The 16,821-nt window shown below is 53.9% G+C and overlaps 8 protein-coding genes across 8 annotated transcripts; 4 read left to right on the plus strand and 4 right to left on the minus strand.

Moving 5' to 3' along the window:
- Positions 1-309: 309 nt before the first annotated feature.
- On the plus strand, positions 310-1,860 carry ARB_05445 (uncharacterized protein; the record flags this gene model as incomplete). Its single annotated transcript, XM_003016002.1, has 1 exon — positions 310-1,860. The coding sequence occupies one exon, from the start codon at positions 310-312 to the stop codon at positions 1,858-1,860; it is 1,551 nt and encodes a 516-aa protein (XP_003016048.1).
- Positions 1,861-2,620: 760 nt separating this feature from the next.
- Positions 2,621-4,231, plus strand: ARB_05446 (uncharacterized protein; the record flags this gene model as incomplete). The annotated part of the gene is made up of 1 exon (XM_003016003.1): positions 2,621-4,231. The coding sequence occupies one exon, from the start codon at positions 2,621-2,623 to the stop codon at positions 4,229-4,231; it is 1,611 nt and encodes a 536-aa protein (XP_003016049.1).
- Positions 4,232-4,904: 673 nt separating this feature from the next.
- Positions 4,905-6,512, plus strand: ARB_05447 (cyclin, putative; the record flags this gene model as incomplete). Its single annotated transcript, XM_003016004.1, has 1 exon — positions 4,905-6,512. One exon carries the CDS (start codon positions 4,905-4,907, stop codon positions 6,510-6,512), a length of 1,608 nt encoding a protein of 535 aa, XP_003016050.1.
- Positions 6,513-7,069: 557 nt separating this feature from the next.
- ARB_05448 (uncharacterized protein) lies at positions 7,070-7,375 on the minus strand (the record flags this gene model as incomplete). Its single annotated transcript, XM_003016005.1, has 1 exon — positions 7,070-7,375. The coding sequence occupies one exon, from the start codon at positions 7,373-7,375 to the stop codon at positions 7,070-7,072; it is 306 nt and encodes a 101-aa protein (XP_003016051.1).
- A 425-nt stretch (positions 7,376-7,800) lies between these two features.
- Positions 7,801-10,312, minus strand: ARB_05449 (uncharacterized protein; the record flags this gene model as incomplete). Its single annotated transcript, XM_003016006.1, has 4 exons — positions 7,801-8,842; positions 8,949-9,277; positions 9,298-10,100; positions 10,189-10,312. The coding sequence occupies 4 exons, from the start codon at positions 10,310-10,312 to the stop codon at positions 7,801-7,803; spliced, it is 2,298 nt and encodes a 765-aa protein (XP_003016052.1).
- A 209-nt stretch (positions 10,313-10,521) lies between these two features.
- ARB_05450 (mitochondrial methyltransferase (predicted)) lies at positions 10,522-12,074 on the minus strand (the record flags this gene model as incomplete). Its single annotated transcript, XM_003016007.1, has 4 exons — positions 10,522-11,376; positions 11,454-11,591; positions 11,624-11,949; positions 11,990-12,074. The coding sequence occupies 4 exons, from the start codon at positions 12,072-12,074 to the stop codon at positions 10,522-10,524; spliced, it is 1,404 nt and encodes a 467-aa protein (XP_003016053.1).
- Positions 12,075-12,129: 55 nt separating this feature from the next.
- Positions 12,130-13,639, plus strand: ARB_05451 (fructosyl amino acid oxidase, putative; the record flags this gene model as incomplete). The annotated part of the gene is made up of 2 exons (XM_003016008.1): positions 12,130-13,158; positions 13,277-13,639. The coding sequence occupies 2 exons, from the start codon at positions 12,130-12,132 to the stop codon at positions 13,637-13,639; spliced, it is 1,392 nt and encodes a 463-aa protein (XP_003016054.1).
- A 1,683-nt stretch (positions 13,640-15,322) lies between these two features.
- Positions 15,323-16,425, minus strand: ARB_05452 (uncharacterized protein; the record flags this gene model as incomplete). The annotated part of the gene is made up of 3 exons (XM_003016009.1): positions 15,323-15,796; positions 15,836-15,995; positions 16,172-16,425. The coding sequence occupies 3 exons, from the start codon at positions 16,423-16,425 to the stop codon at positions 15,323-15,325; spliced, it is 888 nt and encodes a 295-aa protein (XP_003016055.1).
- Between the last annotated feature and the right edge of the window lie 396 nt (positions 16,426-16,821).

Genomic DNA, 16,821 nt, shown 5'->3' on the forward strand with positions numbered 1-16,821 from the left:
TATTTATATAGCTGTATCCAGGATAGCTCCGGTGTTTGCAAGGGATATAACATGAAACGGGGTCGGGTCTGGGGTTCTGGGGTTGAAGCCGTTGAAAACTCTCGGATTATCTCGAAGCTTCATAAACTAACTAACTGCCAGGAACTAAATCGGCACATCGAGAGTCACAGGCAGAAGAAGCAGACGGCCATATTTACCACCACAGCAAGTCAGTCACGGCCTCTGAAATAACCTGCCGGGGACCTTGCATTGAACCTGCATGAATGATACGTATCGATGGACTGACGAACGCCCGCGCCGGTCTCGATAATGGCAGACGCACTCTACGAGCTGCTCGTCCCTCACTTTGATGCCGCCGAAGGCTCTCCTCGACTATCATCACCACCACCGCCACCACCACCCGCGACGAGCTCGACCACTGCGCAGTATCTCAACCACATACCAACCCTAGATACAGCTTCATTGACGTCGACGGTGCTTCAGTCGCTCTCGCAGGTCTCTCATTCGAACCTCGTTTCCCTCCAGGCGCTCGCCAACAGATCCCACAAGACCTTCATCACATCCGCAGACAACCACCGGTCACTGCAGAAATCACTCCCACAGCTGGCCAGAGAGACGCAACGGCTCCGAGATGCTATACCGAAGCTCGACGAGGAAGCCGTGCGCTTTTCTTCGACGTACAGCAAGACAGGGGACAGCCAGATACTAGAGAGACGGAAGAAGGCTCTCCAGCTCGCCCGCAATGTGGACAGGCTCTCTGATATCCTAGAGCTACCGACTCTGCTCTCTACGGCTGTCTCATCTTCCTCGGGAGCGTCGTCTGCTGGTGGTGCTGGTGGTGCTGGTGGCACTGGTGGGACGTCGTCGTCAAGCAGCCTGTCGAGTACGTCCAACTACTCGGCTGCACTGGACTTGTTTGCCCATATCAAGAGACTACAGACATTATATCCCGAGTCGTCGCTGGCCAGGGATATAACAAACCAGGCCGAAGATGCTATGAAAGATATGACTACCAATTTGATCTCTGATCTCAGGGTCCAGAACATTAGGCTGGCACCTGCAATGAGGATCATAGGGTGGCTGCGGCGTATTGCCCCGGATCTCGAAGAGCCATCGAGTACCAAGTCCGCAAGCGGTGGTAGCACGGGTGAAGGTGCCTTTGGTGCTTTGTTCCTCGTCTGCCGTCTGGCGAATCTTTTGAACATGCTAAGTGCCCTTGAGCCACTGCGGGAACTGGCCGATCAAGAGACTCTCCGGAGACGACAGAATACCACCAAGGGGGAAACCAGCGAGGGTTCGAAGAATAATAATAATAATACATGGTCTGGTGGGCAGCAAACAGAACGGTTTCTGAAGAAATATATTGAAATATACCGAGAGCAAAGCTTCGCTATTGTGTCTTTATATAAGAACATATTTGCGCCTGGGACTTTAGACCCAGCTACGAAACAACAAGAAACGGAGGAGGAAGAGCTGTCCGAGGCATCGATGCTATCCCGGCTACCGCCAGCACTGGCTACGTTCCCCATGCATCTGGCACAGCTCCTGGCCGAGACGCTGGAGGAATACCTGCCAAATGTGAGGGACAAGAGCTCGCGAGAGAGCCTGCTCACCCAAGTACTCTACTGCGCCGCCAGTCTGGGCCGACTGGGGGGAGACTTTACCATGATGCTCTCCCTCTTGAGTACAACCGGGGGAACGGACCAAGACGAGGAAGACGGAGACGAAACTGAAGCGGTGCCGGAGTGGGAGGAGGCCATCCGCAAGCACCGCATCCTGGCAGAGCGTCTAGACCTGTTGACGGCCGGTAGTGAAGCTGCCGGAGGTGCCGGGGCAAAGGGATCTTCTCCATCAAAGTGAAAGCGCTCTTCTTGCGGCTGGCCAGACTGGATAGAGAGAGAGAGAGAGAGAGAGGTCTATAACTATAGTTTATATTTGTTTACCACGGATAGAAGAGAATGAATACTCCCTGACGAGGCCATGTCTATAACTTCACTTGTCTCAGGCCCTTACTCCGTCCTCTACAAGCGTAAAGAAGGCCGGAGAGGCGTCCTGCATGCTCGGCGCCTTGCCCATGCCTGCGTAGCTGCATCTCGCATCAGCCCTTGCCGGCGCTCGTCCCATCTGCGCTGGTCATCCGTTTTTTCTTGTTTCACCAAACCGGGCGCATTCCTTTTTCCTCCCGCCTTTTTCTTCGCAGCAACAACAAGAAGAACAAGAAGAAGGACAAGAAGGACAAGAAAGACGGCGACGACGACGACGAGAGAGAGCCGCCGGCTGCGGGCAGGATAAATACAATAAACGGGACCCATCAACCTGCGCTGACTCTCGCTGCTCCCCATTGTTGCTGGCCAGTTTGCTCTGATATAATGCCTTATTCATAAGGGCTCCATCCCTCTCTTCCAACAGCCTCGCCGGCCGCCCGGGTATTTCAAGAAACTGGGGACATAGCAACAGCTCAAGAGCCCTCTATCCTTCGCTTCTTCGCTCGATTGCCAGCACCCAGGTCGGACTCCATAACTGTGTCCAGCGTATTCGGCGTGTCGCAGTCGCACCGGTCGAGTTATTATTGTCGAATCTCCGCCGAAACGCCCTACAGCCAGCCAGCCGAACGAACGCCATGGCTACCATCTCAGCACCGCAGACCCCGAACCTGAACGGGGCGCAGATGGTCGACCCTACCCGGCCAGGCGAATATCCTATACTCCTGGGGGACAAGCTGGCGGGGAGGGATGGTGCACGAAGCCGCCAGTTTGTGAATGTGACCTACAACTACAAGACCAAGGGCAACACACCGCAACAGAAGACGACCATCTACCCGGCCGGAGCCCCAGACCGGTACAAGTTGACGATACAGAGCAAGGCAGGCAATGCAGAGCAGACAGACCTGACCTACGTCTACAGCGGTGGAGTCGACCCTGAATCGTCATCGTCGACCGCTTCAAAGTCCGAGACCAGCAACTTGGTCCTGATATTTGACCCAAAACGCAAGGCGTTCATCCTTGAACCGGTGTCGACCAGATTGAACTTCAACCTGAAATCGGCGCCGGGGAAGACGGACCGACAGGTTTCGGAGCAATACCCCCAATTGAGCACTTCTTTTTCCAATAACGACCAGGCTGCGGGAGATAAACAGGGGGAGAACGAAAGCGAAGAAGAGGATGTAGGACCGGCGGATGAAGAGAATCCTTATGACTACAGACACTTTCTGCCCAAGAAGAAGACAGAGCAGAGCAGCGGTAGCGGTGCCGGCAGCAAACAGAATGCCGTGGAAGCCAGCTCAGCGCCCGGCACTCCGGATCCTCACCAGGCCACGAGCAGCAGCAAACCTGCAGCACCCCGATCAGTGCCGGCAGCACAAGGACCAGCAGCAGCAGCGGCAACAGCAGCTCCTGCAGCTGCCAAAGCAAAACCAAAGCCCAAGCCGAAACCTGCACCAAAGAGTAAAGCCAACCCGCTCCGTCCTCCGAAACAGCGGAATCCCAAGGCTGCGTCGTCCGCTGCTACCGCAACTGCTAATACCACCACCTCCACCACTACTGCTACTGCTAGCAGCACCAAAACCAGCAGCGGGAATGCGAATAATGCTTCTACCAAGGCCAGGGAGCCGGAGGAACCAGCTGCACCACCCGTTATTGCTCTTGCACTCCCGCCCAAGCCAGAGCTGGTTGAGGACACCATCATTCCGTCTGTAGAGACGCCCGATCTGGTGGGAACGTACTCTGCTTCTGATGATGAGCCCAAGAGGCTGGCCGGGTCACCTGGCAGCAACATCATCGTGGATGGGGATCTGATCATCGACATGGGTTCCCCCCCACCGCAACGGCCGGCGTTCAAGATCGACCCTAGCCATTTTGCATCCAACAACACCTCGGCCAACGAGGCAGGCTACAACAGCGATGACGAGGAAGATGTAGAAGAGCCCCGACCGTCGTTCTTCGGCAGACGGCCAGTGCAGGAAGAAGAGGAGGAAGAGGAAGAAGAAGAAGAAGAAGACGAAGACGAGACGATGGAAGATGCCCAGGCTGCGGATCACGCGGATGGAGACGACGAGCCGGCGGACTTTGAAGACGATCTAGTGGCCGAGATGGAAGCGGCGCTTGAAGAAAGTGCCAGGGAGGAAGAAGCAAGACTGGCGATGGAGCAGCAACAACAGCAGCAGCAGCAACAGCATCGATACGCCAACCATGTCGAGAGTGAAGACGAGAGTGAAGTCAGCGAAGAAGAGTGAATCTGCATTGCCCTTGGATTGAGTAAGGAGTACTGTTTAGCAAGCTATCATTTTCATTTTACTACTGTGTATTGGGGGGGGGGTCTACCGGGCAGGCACCATCTGTTATGATACCATGGGGATAATACTGGAGTTTTCTACGGGCGTGTTGTATCTACTGACTCTCTTCTACTATTGACCATCATCTGCCAAACATATCAAATCAAATGCATCAAATATATCAAATATATCAAATATATCAAATTCTCCCTATTGACGCTTCTTTTGTCAATAAGCGCCCGCGGCGAGTGTTGATCACATGACAGCTCTTTTCCCGTCGAGTCCAAAAATCTTCCAAAAGACAGAAAGACAGAAAGACATCCTGAACATGCAACGCCGCCTGCGCACGATCAACAGCCTCCTTTGATGCCTCTACCCGTCGGTGTCGGCCTGTCTTTGCTGATACTGGACTGCCCTTTTGTCTCTGGACTCAGCGCTGGCCGCGACCTCCTTGCCTTCCCAGCAGTGCAATTAAAAACTACCAGCTCAAACTACCTTTCCTCGCGCGCATCTCGTCGGATACCACCAACCACTCCAGTCACTGCCTATATAGCTGCTGAATACTAATTACTTTACTTGAGATACGAACTGACAGCCACTGAGAGATACCGGCGCAAGTCGTCAAGCCTTCGCCATGCCGGTGCCGTCGGTGGCAGCAGCCTCTGGAAAGGAGGAAGCGCCAGCGCCGGCAGCGTCAGCATCAGCACCAGCACCAGCATATACAGCACCCACACCGCCGCCAGCAAAACCAGTGCCCTCGCCGTCTAATCCTGTGCTGGCCTCGAAAGAAGCACAATGGCTGTTCACCGACTCAGACCTCCGCTATACGCCCTCGCTGCTGGACGGCATGTCGATGGAGACTGAACACACACAACGCAGCAAAGGGGTGAACTTCATCACACAGGTGGGGATACTGCTGAAGCTGCCACAGCTCACGCTCTGCACGGCCAGCGTGTACATGCACCGGTTCTTCATGCGGTATAGCATGGTCGACCTGCCGCAGAGGCCCGGACGACACCCTTACCCGATCGCGGCCACCGCGCTCTTCCTCGCGACAAAAGTGGAAGAGAACTGCCGGAAGATGAAGGAGCTGATCGTGGCCTGCTGCCGGGTAGCTCTGAAACAGCCCAACGTGATTGTGGACGAGCAGTCGAAGGAGTTTTGGAAATGGCGCGACACGATACTGCACAACGAAGACCTCCTGCTCGAAGCGCTGTGTTTCGATCTCCAGCTCGAACAGCCGTACAGGTTGCTGTATGATTTCATCTGTTTCTTCCAGGTGCAGGACGACAAGCGGCTGCGCAACTCTGCCTGGGCGTTTGTGAATGACTCGACGTTTACGGTGCTGTGTGTGCAGTTTAGTGCGCGGACGATTGCGGCGAGCGCCCTGTATGCGGCTGCGATGCACTGCGACGCGGCGTTTGCGGACGACGAGCTGGGCCGGCCGTGGTGGGAGCAGATCGACGTGGATGTGAGAGAGGTTAGACGGGCGTGTAATCGCATGGCAGAGATATATGACAATTACCCGCTGCCGAAGCCAGGCCAGAAGTATGCCCCTGCACCCACGCCGGTGAACGGGGAGGAGGCGACGGACTCGACGAGGCGGGTTTTTGCGCAAAACGCAGGACGGAGAGATAGTCAAGGTGGACAACAGGTGAATGGGCGCAAGCACGAGCGAGAGGAGGAGCATGAGCCGGGCGAGATTGTGTCGAACGGGACGACGGACTCGCCGAAACGACAGCGGCGGGAGTCTGAGGAGCCGGCCTCACGACCTCGATCAGCGGTGTCTGTGTCAAGGTCACCGGCTGCAAGTGCAAGTGCAAATGCAAATGCTACATCTACATCTATAGCTACAGCTACAGCTACAGCCACCACGGCTAATGCTAATGCTACGACGAACTCTGGCGGTCGACAGGTCAGCAACTCTTTCACGAACGCGGCGTCGAATCTGAACCTGTCGTCTGCCAACTCGTCACAGCAGAAACAGGAGAAGGAGGAGGAGGAAAAGGAAGAAGGAGAGGCCGATGAAGGGGAGATAGAAGAGGGCGAGGAGCTGGAAGACGGCGAGCGAGAAGAAGGGGAAGCTGACCCTGCTCCTCCTCGCAGCAGCCAGAGCCGCGTTCCAGCATCGTACCAGAAGCATCTACACCAGCACCAGCAGCCGGCGCGCATGGAACATCCCCTGCCTCCGCCGCCGCCGCCGCCATCCCAGGCCCAATCGATACCCAGCCGCGAGCGTTGAGTTGAAGTGAAGTGAAGCCAGGCTGCTGGCACCATCAAAGCTGGAGTGACGACGAATATTACGGAGTCCTATTATTATTGAACCTTGGACTGGCCTGGCCTGGACGGACCGTAATCCAAACTAACTAACTGCTCATCCGCCCCGAATGCGCCACCCGCCACCCGCCACCAGGAGACGCAACTGAGCGTAACAGGCAGTGTTAAATGAAACTGGGTCATGTTGAATATGTTGTCTTATGTCTATCAAGCACGCTGCCGTCAACCGTGCAGCCAACTTTTTGACGGAATCCGGGGCAAAGAAAAAGGAGGCAAAGTTTACGATTTGACGAAATATCCAAAAGCAAGTTAGTGAAGCTGTTGAATCTATCTAGATGTACGAAAGAAAGTGAGACAGAGCGATGAATAAAAAGGAAGCATGGTTTGCTAGTAAAAAGGACGATGTGCAAATAGTCTGGCTTTTCCTTCCCGTTGGTCTTGCTTAGCTGCATGAGATGTAGGATGTAGGATGTAAGATGTAGTATATTTCTTTTCATGGGGGGTCAATCTAGGAGTAGCTAGCTAATGAGATACATCGATACAGACGATACTGGGCCGGACAAAGAAAGGGGGACTTTTTTTTTCTCTCAACGAAGCGGCGCAGTCGAAATGAAACAAGATAGACACGCTGAAAGAAGAAGAAGAAGAAGAGAGGAAGAGAGGAAGAAGAAGAGGTAGAGAGAAGCGGAGTAGGTTCTTTCTTTTTTTTTTTGTTTTCGTTTCTGGGGAGTCTGGTTTCTCTGCTCTGCGGCCAGGCATGGAGCAGGCTTTGTTGTAAAGTAGATATAGGATAGATAGAGCAGTTAAATGGAAAGACATGCTGGACATCAAATAAACACCGAGCTGCTGGAAGAAAAGGAAGGAAGAAAGTAAGAAGAGCGCCGTGACACCGTGGAAGTCATAACGAGTGTAGCAGGTAAGAGATGAGATGGTAAGTAAAACATGGAAGAAGAAAGGCAAAAGAATAAACAGATAGAAATAGGAAGAGATGCACCCCGTGTGTGTGTGTGTGGATGAAGGGGGAATGGGTTAGTAGTAGACTCGTGCCGTACGCCGTGCAGTATTAGATAGATAGTACATGAGCAAAGAAGAGTGAAACAGGGAAACAGGGACGGGGCGGAGGAGGAGGTATATATACAGGGGGGAGTAAAGTACAGTTAAAAGATGTATATGGATATCAAGAGGAGGTTAGAGAAGAGTAAGATGGGAGAGTAAGATGGGAGAGTAAGATGGGAGAGGTAGGAGGGTAGAGACTAGATGTCGGCAAAGATGGCGTCGAGTTCGTCGACTTCTACCGTCTCGGGGCTGCGAAAGTCGGCCCAAGAGTCGAGGGAGAAGCTGAATGCGCAGTCGAGCGAGAGCTGGCTGTACTGCTTCCGGGGGTCGAGATCGATGACGTCCAGGGGGAAGGACATGTCGTAAGTTCTCTTGTGGGCTCGCAGACGGGCCGTAGCAGGCTTGACGTCTTCGTCCGAGTCGCAGTCCGAGGTGGCGGTGGTGGTGAGGGAGAAGGAGATCTCGGAAGCGACGGAGGGCGAAGGCGAGGTGCTATACAGCATCTCGGGAGCCTCGGAGGGAGAGGTAGAAGTAGACGCGGCCGACGCAGCTGACGTGGTAGTAGTAGTAGTAGTAGGGATGTCGATGGGCCGGCTAAAGTAGTCGTCGTACTGGTGGTGGCCATACTCGCCCTGGTCGGAGGCAGCCTGGCCGTCGAGATAAGGAGAGGCGTCCATGTCGACCTGGAGATCGAGCGAGGCTGGCGGCGAATCAAGCAGGAGACCGCGCAACCTGCCTGCCTGGCCGTCATCGCCGGTCGTGCGCTCCCTGACCATGCTGGCGGTGAGGGTGAACTCGCGCTCGTCACCTTCGAGAGGCGGCGAGGCAGCCCGGTGGTTATGCGAGATGCGGTGGCCGTGGGAGTGGGAGTGCTGCTGCTGCCGTAGGGGCAGGGAAGAGGCAAAGGAGTCCGAGGCCATCATCATGTCGAGGCTGTAGTCGAGGTCGACCTCTGGACTGAGGCTCATCCTGGACCTGTCCTCCTCCTCCTCCTCCTCGTCGTCATCGTCGTCCTCCCGGTCGAGGTCCGGCAGCGAGAGAGACGGACAGGGAGTGACTTCTTTCTCGACCGAGGGCGAGGGCGCCGGCGAGAGGATGTCCTGGGAGGAGGCCGGCAGCGGCTGCCGGGGGGTGTTGGTCAGGTAGAAGAAGACCTTGCGCGGGTGGACGGGGATGAGCTCTTTGGCGATGGGACACGGCGCGAGGGCAGTCCACGGCCGCTTGAGGTAGAGCGACAGCCTGGAGGATATCAAAGCCGCCGCATTCGCAGAACTGTCTCTCTGTTAGTATTTAGATAGATAGATAGATGTGTATAGATAGAGTGAAGACGAAGCCGTGGACCTACTTGGCGATGGAGTCGGTGGTGGCGGAGAGGACCTGGGCAAGCTCCTTGATGAGATGCGGCCTGTTGCCGGTCCTTTCGAGCTGCTGGATGACGGCGACGACGATGTCATCGGCTATCCCGTCGGTGTCGATCTTGTTCTTCTGCGTCTTCGCTTGAGCATTCTCTCGAGCATCCTGAGACGACGACGGCGACGGGGGCGGCGTGAGTCTCTCTGTCTGCTGCTGCTGCTGCTGCTGCTGCTGCTGCCTGTCCGCGACCAGCCCGCCGTCCGCCTCATGCGCTCTCTTCTGCTTCTTCGACACAGGCGAGGACGGCGCTGCCATGGCCGTCTTTATCCCGTTCGTATTACTGCTGCTGTTACTGCTGCCTGTAGCTGTAGCTGGAGCTGTGGTAGTAGCTGTGGTAGAAGTAGTGGTTGTGGTGTTGGAGGCGCGGCGACCAGAGCAAGGGATGTGGATGCCCAGCGACGGCAGCGAGAGCGACTTGCGGCGAGTGTTGTAGCCCATGACGAGAGGCAGAAAGAAGGAGAAAGGAGAAGAATAAGTAATAAAAAAAAAAGAAGAGAAGAAGTAAGTAAGAGAAGAAGAAAAAGGAGGAAGAAGAAGAAGAAAGAGAAGAAGAAAGAGAAGAAGAAGAAAAGCGACTTTGGGAGAAGCAACGAAAAGGACGACGAAAAGGACGAAGAAGGAGGAAAAAGCGGCGAGCAAGAAAAAAGAAGGAAAAAAAAAAAAAAAAAGGAAGTAAAAAAAAGAAAAAAAAAGAAGAAGAAGAAGAAGAGAAAGTCGAAGGTTTTTCTTGCTTGCTTTTTTCTTCTTTTCTTTCTTTTCTTCTTCTTGAGACTAAGACTAAGCTTGAAGGGGAAAAGAGGCAGAAGAGACGAAGAGAAGAAGAGAAGAAGAAGAAGAAGAAGTTGATAAGAAAGGAGTTGGTGGTGGAAGTTGGCTGGAGAGAAGAAGGCTGGCTGGCTTGATGCTGGCTCAGGGGCATTACTTCTTCTTCTTCTTCTACTTCTACTTCTATTACTCTCTTCTATGACTTCTATCTTCTCTTCTACTACTTCTATCTTTATTGTCTTCTCTAGTATACTGACTGGTCGCCCGTCCAACGCCTCGTCTGCTGTAAGTTCTGAAGTTTCTTCTTCCTGCAGATACACTAAGAGGCAGTCGAGTAAATCCCTGCAGCGGTCCCAGCCTTAGCATGTATCACTATAGGCCAGTCAGAGGCAGGCTGATAGTCAGACAGGCAAGACCGGAGACAGAGACGGAGACAGAGACAGCAGAGACTGGGACTGGGACTGGAACTGGGACTGGGACTGGAGCTCGCCTGGTCGTTCGCTGGAGAGACGGGCAGCTCAGGGGCTCCATGCACTCCCCCCCCCCAATATATCACTTATCACCTCTATCAGCGCAGGTTCCTGGCCGGTGGCAAGATAAGACTTACTTAGTTCTTGCTGGCTCGAGAGGTCAGATAGACAGGTCACTCTTAGCCGTAAGACTTAAGACCTCCTCCTGCATAAGTCCAAGACCCTCCTGCATGCACTCCATCAGACTGCTCAGCTTCTGCTTCTGCTTCTTCATCTTCTCCTTCTCAAAACATACTCCCACGTCGTCCCCAGATGGTACCGTCTCGCCTCAACCACCTCCAGGCCGCTCTGCCTCACGATCTCGCCAATGTCCCGGTTCCACCAGCAGCCGTGGCGGTCGGCGTGGGCAGCGGCCAGCCCGTCCAGCAGTCCGTTGAGCCAGCCGTAGTGGCCCCGTCCATGCTCCAGCAGCAGGATCCGCCCTTCCTCGCCAGTCACCAGTAACTCTCCCAGATGTCTGAGCAGCTTGACCGGCTCGGGGTGCGAACACAGGCCCATCGTCTGCACCACCGTGTCGAACTTGGTGCCCTCGGGAGACGTGACCTCGCCCATCGCATCCTGCGCCAGAAAGACCACCTCGGCCTTGCCCTTCTCCCTGTTGCTCCCCATCGCCTCGTACTTCCATCTCGCAATGTCCACCATCTCGGGCCACAGGTCGATGAAGGTGACGCTGCGGCAGCCCAGCACCGCCGCCTTGCCCTGCTTGTCCACGCCCCGTCGCTCGCCCAGCATGTAGTACGGTAGATTGCGTCCGGTGCCCGCGCTGACCTCGAGGACGTGGCCGCGGGCGCGCTGGATCAGCTCACGGCGTCTCTTGCCCATTCGCATCGTGCGCTCGGCCAGGTCGACGTCGCTGTCGTACTGGCCCGCCGTCGTGCGGTAGCGGTCGGAGACGTCGCTGTCGACGGACAGCTTGCTGCTGAAGGCGCGCGCCTGGCGGTAGGTAGTGTACAGATAGCTCCCGTAGGCCGACAGGGCGAACATGCCCAGCGCAGTGACGGTCATCACCACGGGGCGGACGCCTTTGGAAGCGGCATTCTCAGTGGTCTTGGTGACATTCTCTTGCTTTGCTCTGCCTCCTGTCAGCCATTGCCAGTCAATTCGTAGTAGTATAAGATGTAGACGTCAGACGTCAGACGTACCGGCGTAAAGGAGGGTTCCTGGGCAGCGAGAGAGGCCGGCGAGCCTGCAGCAGCACTCGCGACGGGCGCATCTTTGTCTTTGTCGATGGAGAGAAGAAGCAGAAGCTGGCAGTGGAAGTGGAAGCAGAAGCTGGAAGCCTTTAGGGGGTCGAGGACGAGCACGAGCAGACTTTGCTGTTATCGATAAGACATCCTTGCTTCGCTGACTTCTCGACTTCATCAACTTCTACATCTACTTCTACTTCTACTTCTACTTCAATGTATCTACTTCTTCTCTTCCCTTCTTCTGTCTCGTATAGACTGCTGGACTCTGGACTCTGGACTGCTGCTAGTCTCACCGCTCCTGGCCAGCCCGCGCTACCGTCGCTCACCATGGCCGCCATCTCCACTCTCGGCATCTCGCCTGCCGCCGACTTCGCAGTGAAGACTCTGACGGCCAGCCTACAAGAAGACGCCAGCGAAGATATCCATCCCAGACAAAGGAACAGAAGATAGACTGAAGAGAGTCCAAGGTCAGCGCTGCCTGCTTTACTTACCACCGCTGTTAACATGTCTCCAGACCTGCCGGACCACATCCTCGTCGTCGGCGGCGGCGTCTTCGGCTGTACGTCCAATCTCCATCCTCCCCCTGTACTCCGTACTGTACCTCCCTCTTTGATCAGCATCAAGCACTGACATGATAACTCTAGTATCAACGGCTCTCGCCCTCAGCCGCCGTCACAAGGGCTCCATCACCCTGCTCGAGGCTGCTCCGGCCATCCCCAACCCTTACGGCTCCTCCGTCGACTCCTCGCGCATCCTCCGCGCAGACTACGCAAACCCAGCATACGCCCGCCTCGCCCAGCAGGCCCTCGCCCAATGGCGCTCTACTCCCTGGGGCCACGATGGCAGATACAACCGCAACGGCCTCGTCCTGGTCTCCTCCTCCTCCTCGTCGTCTTCTTCGGGTGACCACACGTACGTGCGCAAGAGCTACGAAAACGTCAAACGCCTGAACCCAGATGCCGTCGAGCTGCTGCCCACCGCCGCTGACGTCCGCCGCGTCGTGCCTGGATACGGCGTCGCTGCACACGTTAGTGGAGGCTACGTCAACTGGGACTCGGCCTGGAGTGACGCCGAGTCGGCTGTCCGGCATGCAAAACACCTGCTCGACCAGACCGGCAGAGTCACCTTTCTCTCAGGCCAGGCCGAACGCCTGATCATCGACCACAAGAACAACAAGAACAACAACCAAGACCAAGACCAAGTAACCGGCGTCGAACTATCAGATGGCCACCGAATATCTGCAGATCTGGTAGTGCTAGCTACCGGTGCATGGACCGGGAAGCTAGTCGATCTGCGCGGCAGGGCAGAAGCCACCGGTCACTCCCTCGCCTACCTCCCTCTCACAGACGACGAGCAGCGCCAGCTCAACGACATGCCCACCGTCCTCAACCTGTCCACCGGCATGTTCATCATCCCCCCGCGCAACAACGAGCTGAAGATCGGACGGCATGCGTACGGGTATCGCAATCCAGTGCAAATCAACCACCCCACCGCCCCTTTGTCTTCTTCTTCTGCTGCTACTACTACTACTGCTGCCCCCATAGAAGTAAGCCTGCCTCTGCATGGGGCACCCGTTCCTCTCGAGGGCCAACTAGCTGCCCGCGCCGCGTTAAGGGAGATGCTGCCTGCCCTGGCTGATAGGCCCTTTTCCAAGACGCGCGTATGCTGGTACACAGACACGTACGTCACCCTCTCTCTCTCTCTCCTCCTACTCCGTACTTCGCTATATGTTATTTTACTCCTCCCCATCTCCCATTTTAAATAAGTCTAACGTATAGTTCAGGCCCAAGGGAGACTTTATCATCTCCTACCACCCGGAAATTAAGTCCCTTTTCATCGCGACAGGGGGCAGCGGCCATGGATACAAATTCCTCCCTGTCCTCGGCGACAAGATCGTGGATGCCATGCAGGGCATCCTGGACTCCGACCTTGCTCGCTTGTGGGCTTGGACGGATAATCCGGTCACCACCCCTGCCGGTGGTCTCGGAGTGGTGTGGACTGAAGACGGCAGCCGGTCCGGCGCCAGGGGCATGCTGTTGGTCGATGAACTGGAGAAGAGCACCAGCATCAGCACCAGCCCCAGCAACGGCCCCAGCAACAGTCCCAACGATGGTGACGTGAAGGTGATAAGCAGGTTGTAGGCCTGCATAAGCTTGTTATCTGCATGCAGGCTACATACAGATTGGGACTGTCCGACTTCGCTGGTGTCTTGTGCTTCCTTGCTGCGTGATACGAACGATCTGCAGGAACCGTTAATTTATCAACGACTTTTTTTATTGTTCTCCAGCCAACTAACTGACTAACAAAGTAACTAACTAATGTTTACTTCTTCCTACTGACCTTCCTCCGGCTTCAGCTGGGTGAGTTGTCGGAGCGACCTATCTTTTTTCCTCCCCCCAGCACCAGGTTCCAGCGCAAGTCTTGTCTCGAGCATGAAACGAAACATGCGTCAAACATTAATATAAGTATCTCCAGCCTCTTATTGCTTTTCATGTGATATTACAAATTTACAACCAAGTCGATAGACGATGAATAATAATAATAATACAGAAAGATGAATGCATGACTGTCAAATACTTCAAGTTGAGTAGTTTTAACTATTGTGTAAGTACGTACGTATAGGAGGAAAACCGCCCATGCCACGGCATCTCTCGAGACAATCTAAGACGATAGCAAACGAAGCTGCTTGAGCCTCAGGAAAAGTAAAATAAAACAAGAGGAAAAAAAGGAACTTACTCCTCCCTCGCGTGAAGACGCTTCCTTTCGTTTCGTTTCCTGCTCCCATTTGCTCGCTCTCTTCGGGGTTGACCTTTACACCCCTGGTCCTGATCCGTCTCCGTCTCCCCGTCTCCCCTTGCCCCTACCACCCGTAAACTTTTGTGCTTAAGAGAATAAAGGGCCGCAAAAGCAAGTTAAAAAGACACACGAACGCACAGCAGGAAAGCAGGTAAAGGTAAAAAAAAAGGCAGGTTGAGCGTTTGTTGAATTCTGAATACGAGGACCGGGGTGGGCTTTTCTTTTTGGAACAGCCACTTTGATCAACTTATTTTCTTCCTGTCCTGTAGAATTTTTTTGTTTTTCTGCTTGCGTACTGGTGAAATGCAGTTGATGGAGTAAGACGTTTCACTGTTCCACATGCAATCACTTAAGTATGGTGATATGTTGCGAATCCCCCGGATTAATAAATATGGGGGGAAGGGGAGACGAGAGCGTAGTTGGTCAACATAGATAAAACGACCCCACGAAGGAGATAGCTGGTGGTTGCGTGAGGAAAAGGGAGAGGGAAAAATGAAAAGGAGACATTGACCGGCACCGGCACCTTAATGCACCCATCTGGTAGAAACCGTAAAGAAAAAAAAGTTGAGAAAATTGTGTAAAGGAGAAAATAAAAGGGACCTTCCATCTCTAAAAAAGGCAGAGAGGTAAAAAAAGGTGTGTTGATGTCCGGTTTAAGTCGTTTTTGTTGTGTTAGTCGTTGCCCATTAGGAGGCATTAAAAAAGTGATTTGAGTTGCGTTCTCTTTTTGGAGGGGGATATCCGCAAATAAACAAACCGAGTGTCAGGTCGCTAAAACGCCGTGTAAATGCAATGAGTAGTAAGAGAGGGGAAAAAAGGAAAAGAAATGTGACAAGGACAGGGAGTCGCAAGTTGTGCGTTTCGAGGTGGGTGAATGGGATAGATGGCATCATCATTCTGTTTCCACTGCATGCACCGTAACCATGACCTTTGCTTTTTGTTTGGAGATGAACAAGGTGTGAAACTGTTAATACAAGGGCAGCCGCTTGGTTGGGGCGTCAACAACGTGACTCAGACTTTTCTGAAATCTATTGGAAAGATGTTAGATCAGAAGATAGACAGAGGCAATGAATGATAGTCAACATACCAGTCAAGACGGGATATATCATCTCGAAAGCTTGATATATCTCTTCCCTAACCTTGGCGCCAGTGAGCACAATCTTACCGCTGACGAAGATGAGCAGGACGATCTTCGGCTTCATCATACGATAGATCAAGCCCGGGAACAGCTCTGGTTCATAAGAGCTGAAGTTGTGATGTCGGCTGGCCAAGCCTTCCAGACGGATCGGGAACTTGATGTCGCATGACCCGACGATGTTCTGGATCTTAAAGTCCGTGAACTTGGCATTGAACCCGAGTTTCTGGATAATACGAGCGTATTTCCGAGACGCGAGCTTCGAGTCGTCCTCCGACTTTGCGCCGGTGACGACCATCTTGCCGGATGCGAAGATCAGGGCAGTAGTCTTGGGTTCTCGAATACGCATGATCACGGCGGCAAAACGCTGTTTCCGTCAGCAAACCCTTGTGCTTCATTCTCAAACCACAAATAATATATATATTTTTACTTGTGTGTGAAAAGAAAAAAGTAAACAAGCGACTTCGCCAGCACCAACCTTTGGATTGTACTCCGCGTTTCTGGCGTGGAGGGCGATGGTCTTGAGATCCAGTCGGCAATCAAGGTTGACGGTAGCAACGATGTTTCTTCAGAATGATAATTCTTGCTTCAGCATTCTGGTGGGCCAGAAGGGCAAAAATCCACGGGGAGGATGGTGGGTGTAGACTTGATTGTATACGACACCACCCTCCCTTGCAGATACGTTCCAAAGAGCAGAAGATCATAATGCATAAGAAAACAAGGGGGAAAAAAGTTTACTCACTGCAATGTTGGTACTATGCCACTCACGCCGGGGCCAGCTCCGGGTGTCGCAACGGGGGTCGCAGGCGTACCACCGCCAGGACCGCTGCCGTTAACATGCTGAGGCTGATGAGGCTGCTGGGCGCCGTTGGCCTCTTTCTCAGAGGAAGACGGAGGAGTCAGTTCGCCAGCACCACCTGGGAACGACAGCGAGGCAGGCGAGGTGAACGCCTTGGCCTGCTGCGCAGTTGCAGGATGGGTCGTCAAGGAATCCATGATGGCGGTCTCCGCTGACGTTACAAAGTTATATCGAGATCCTCGATGTACTGTCTGTTTTGGGTATGGCTTGAAGTTGTTTTGATGTTGTTGTTTTGGTAAGCAACAATGACAGTCAGGTGACCAAGTTGATCTATTCAACCTAGGCAACTGCAAGAGATTAGTCAGCATAAGACCCCTCAGCAGAGACATCAACATCAACAGCAGCAACAACAGGGACAACAACATGGGCACCAACAGAGGCGGACAGCAAGGTGTTTTGTTGCTGGTGAAGCGAGGAAGGAATGAGAGGGCTCTTGCGAGTGGTAAAAGTGGGCCTACCGTAAAATGAGAGACTTGAGGGGTTATGGGAGATGAACAAATGAATGCCTCCCCCGGAAGATGATGATATGAAGA

Source organism: Trichophyton benhamiae (genome assembly GCF_000151125.1).
Source record: "Trichophyton benhamiae CBS 112371 chromosome Unknown contig01145.0, whole genome shotgun sequence".
Taxonomy (NCBI): Eukaryota; Fungi; Ascomycota; class Eurotiomycetes; order Onygenales; family Arthrodermataceae; genus Trichophyton; species Trichophyton benhamiae.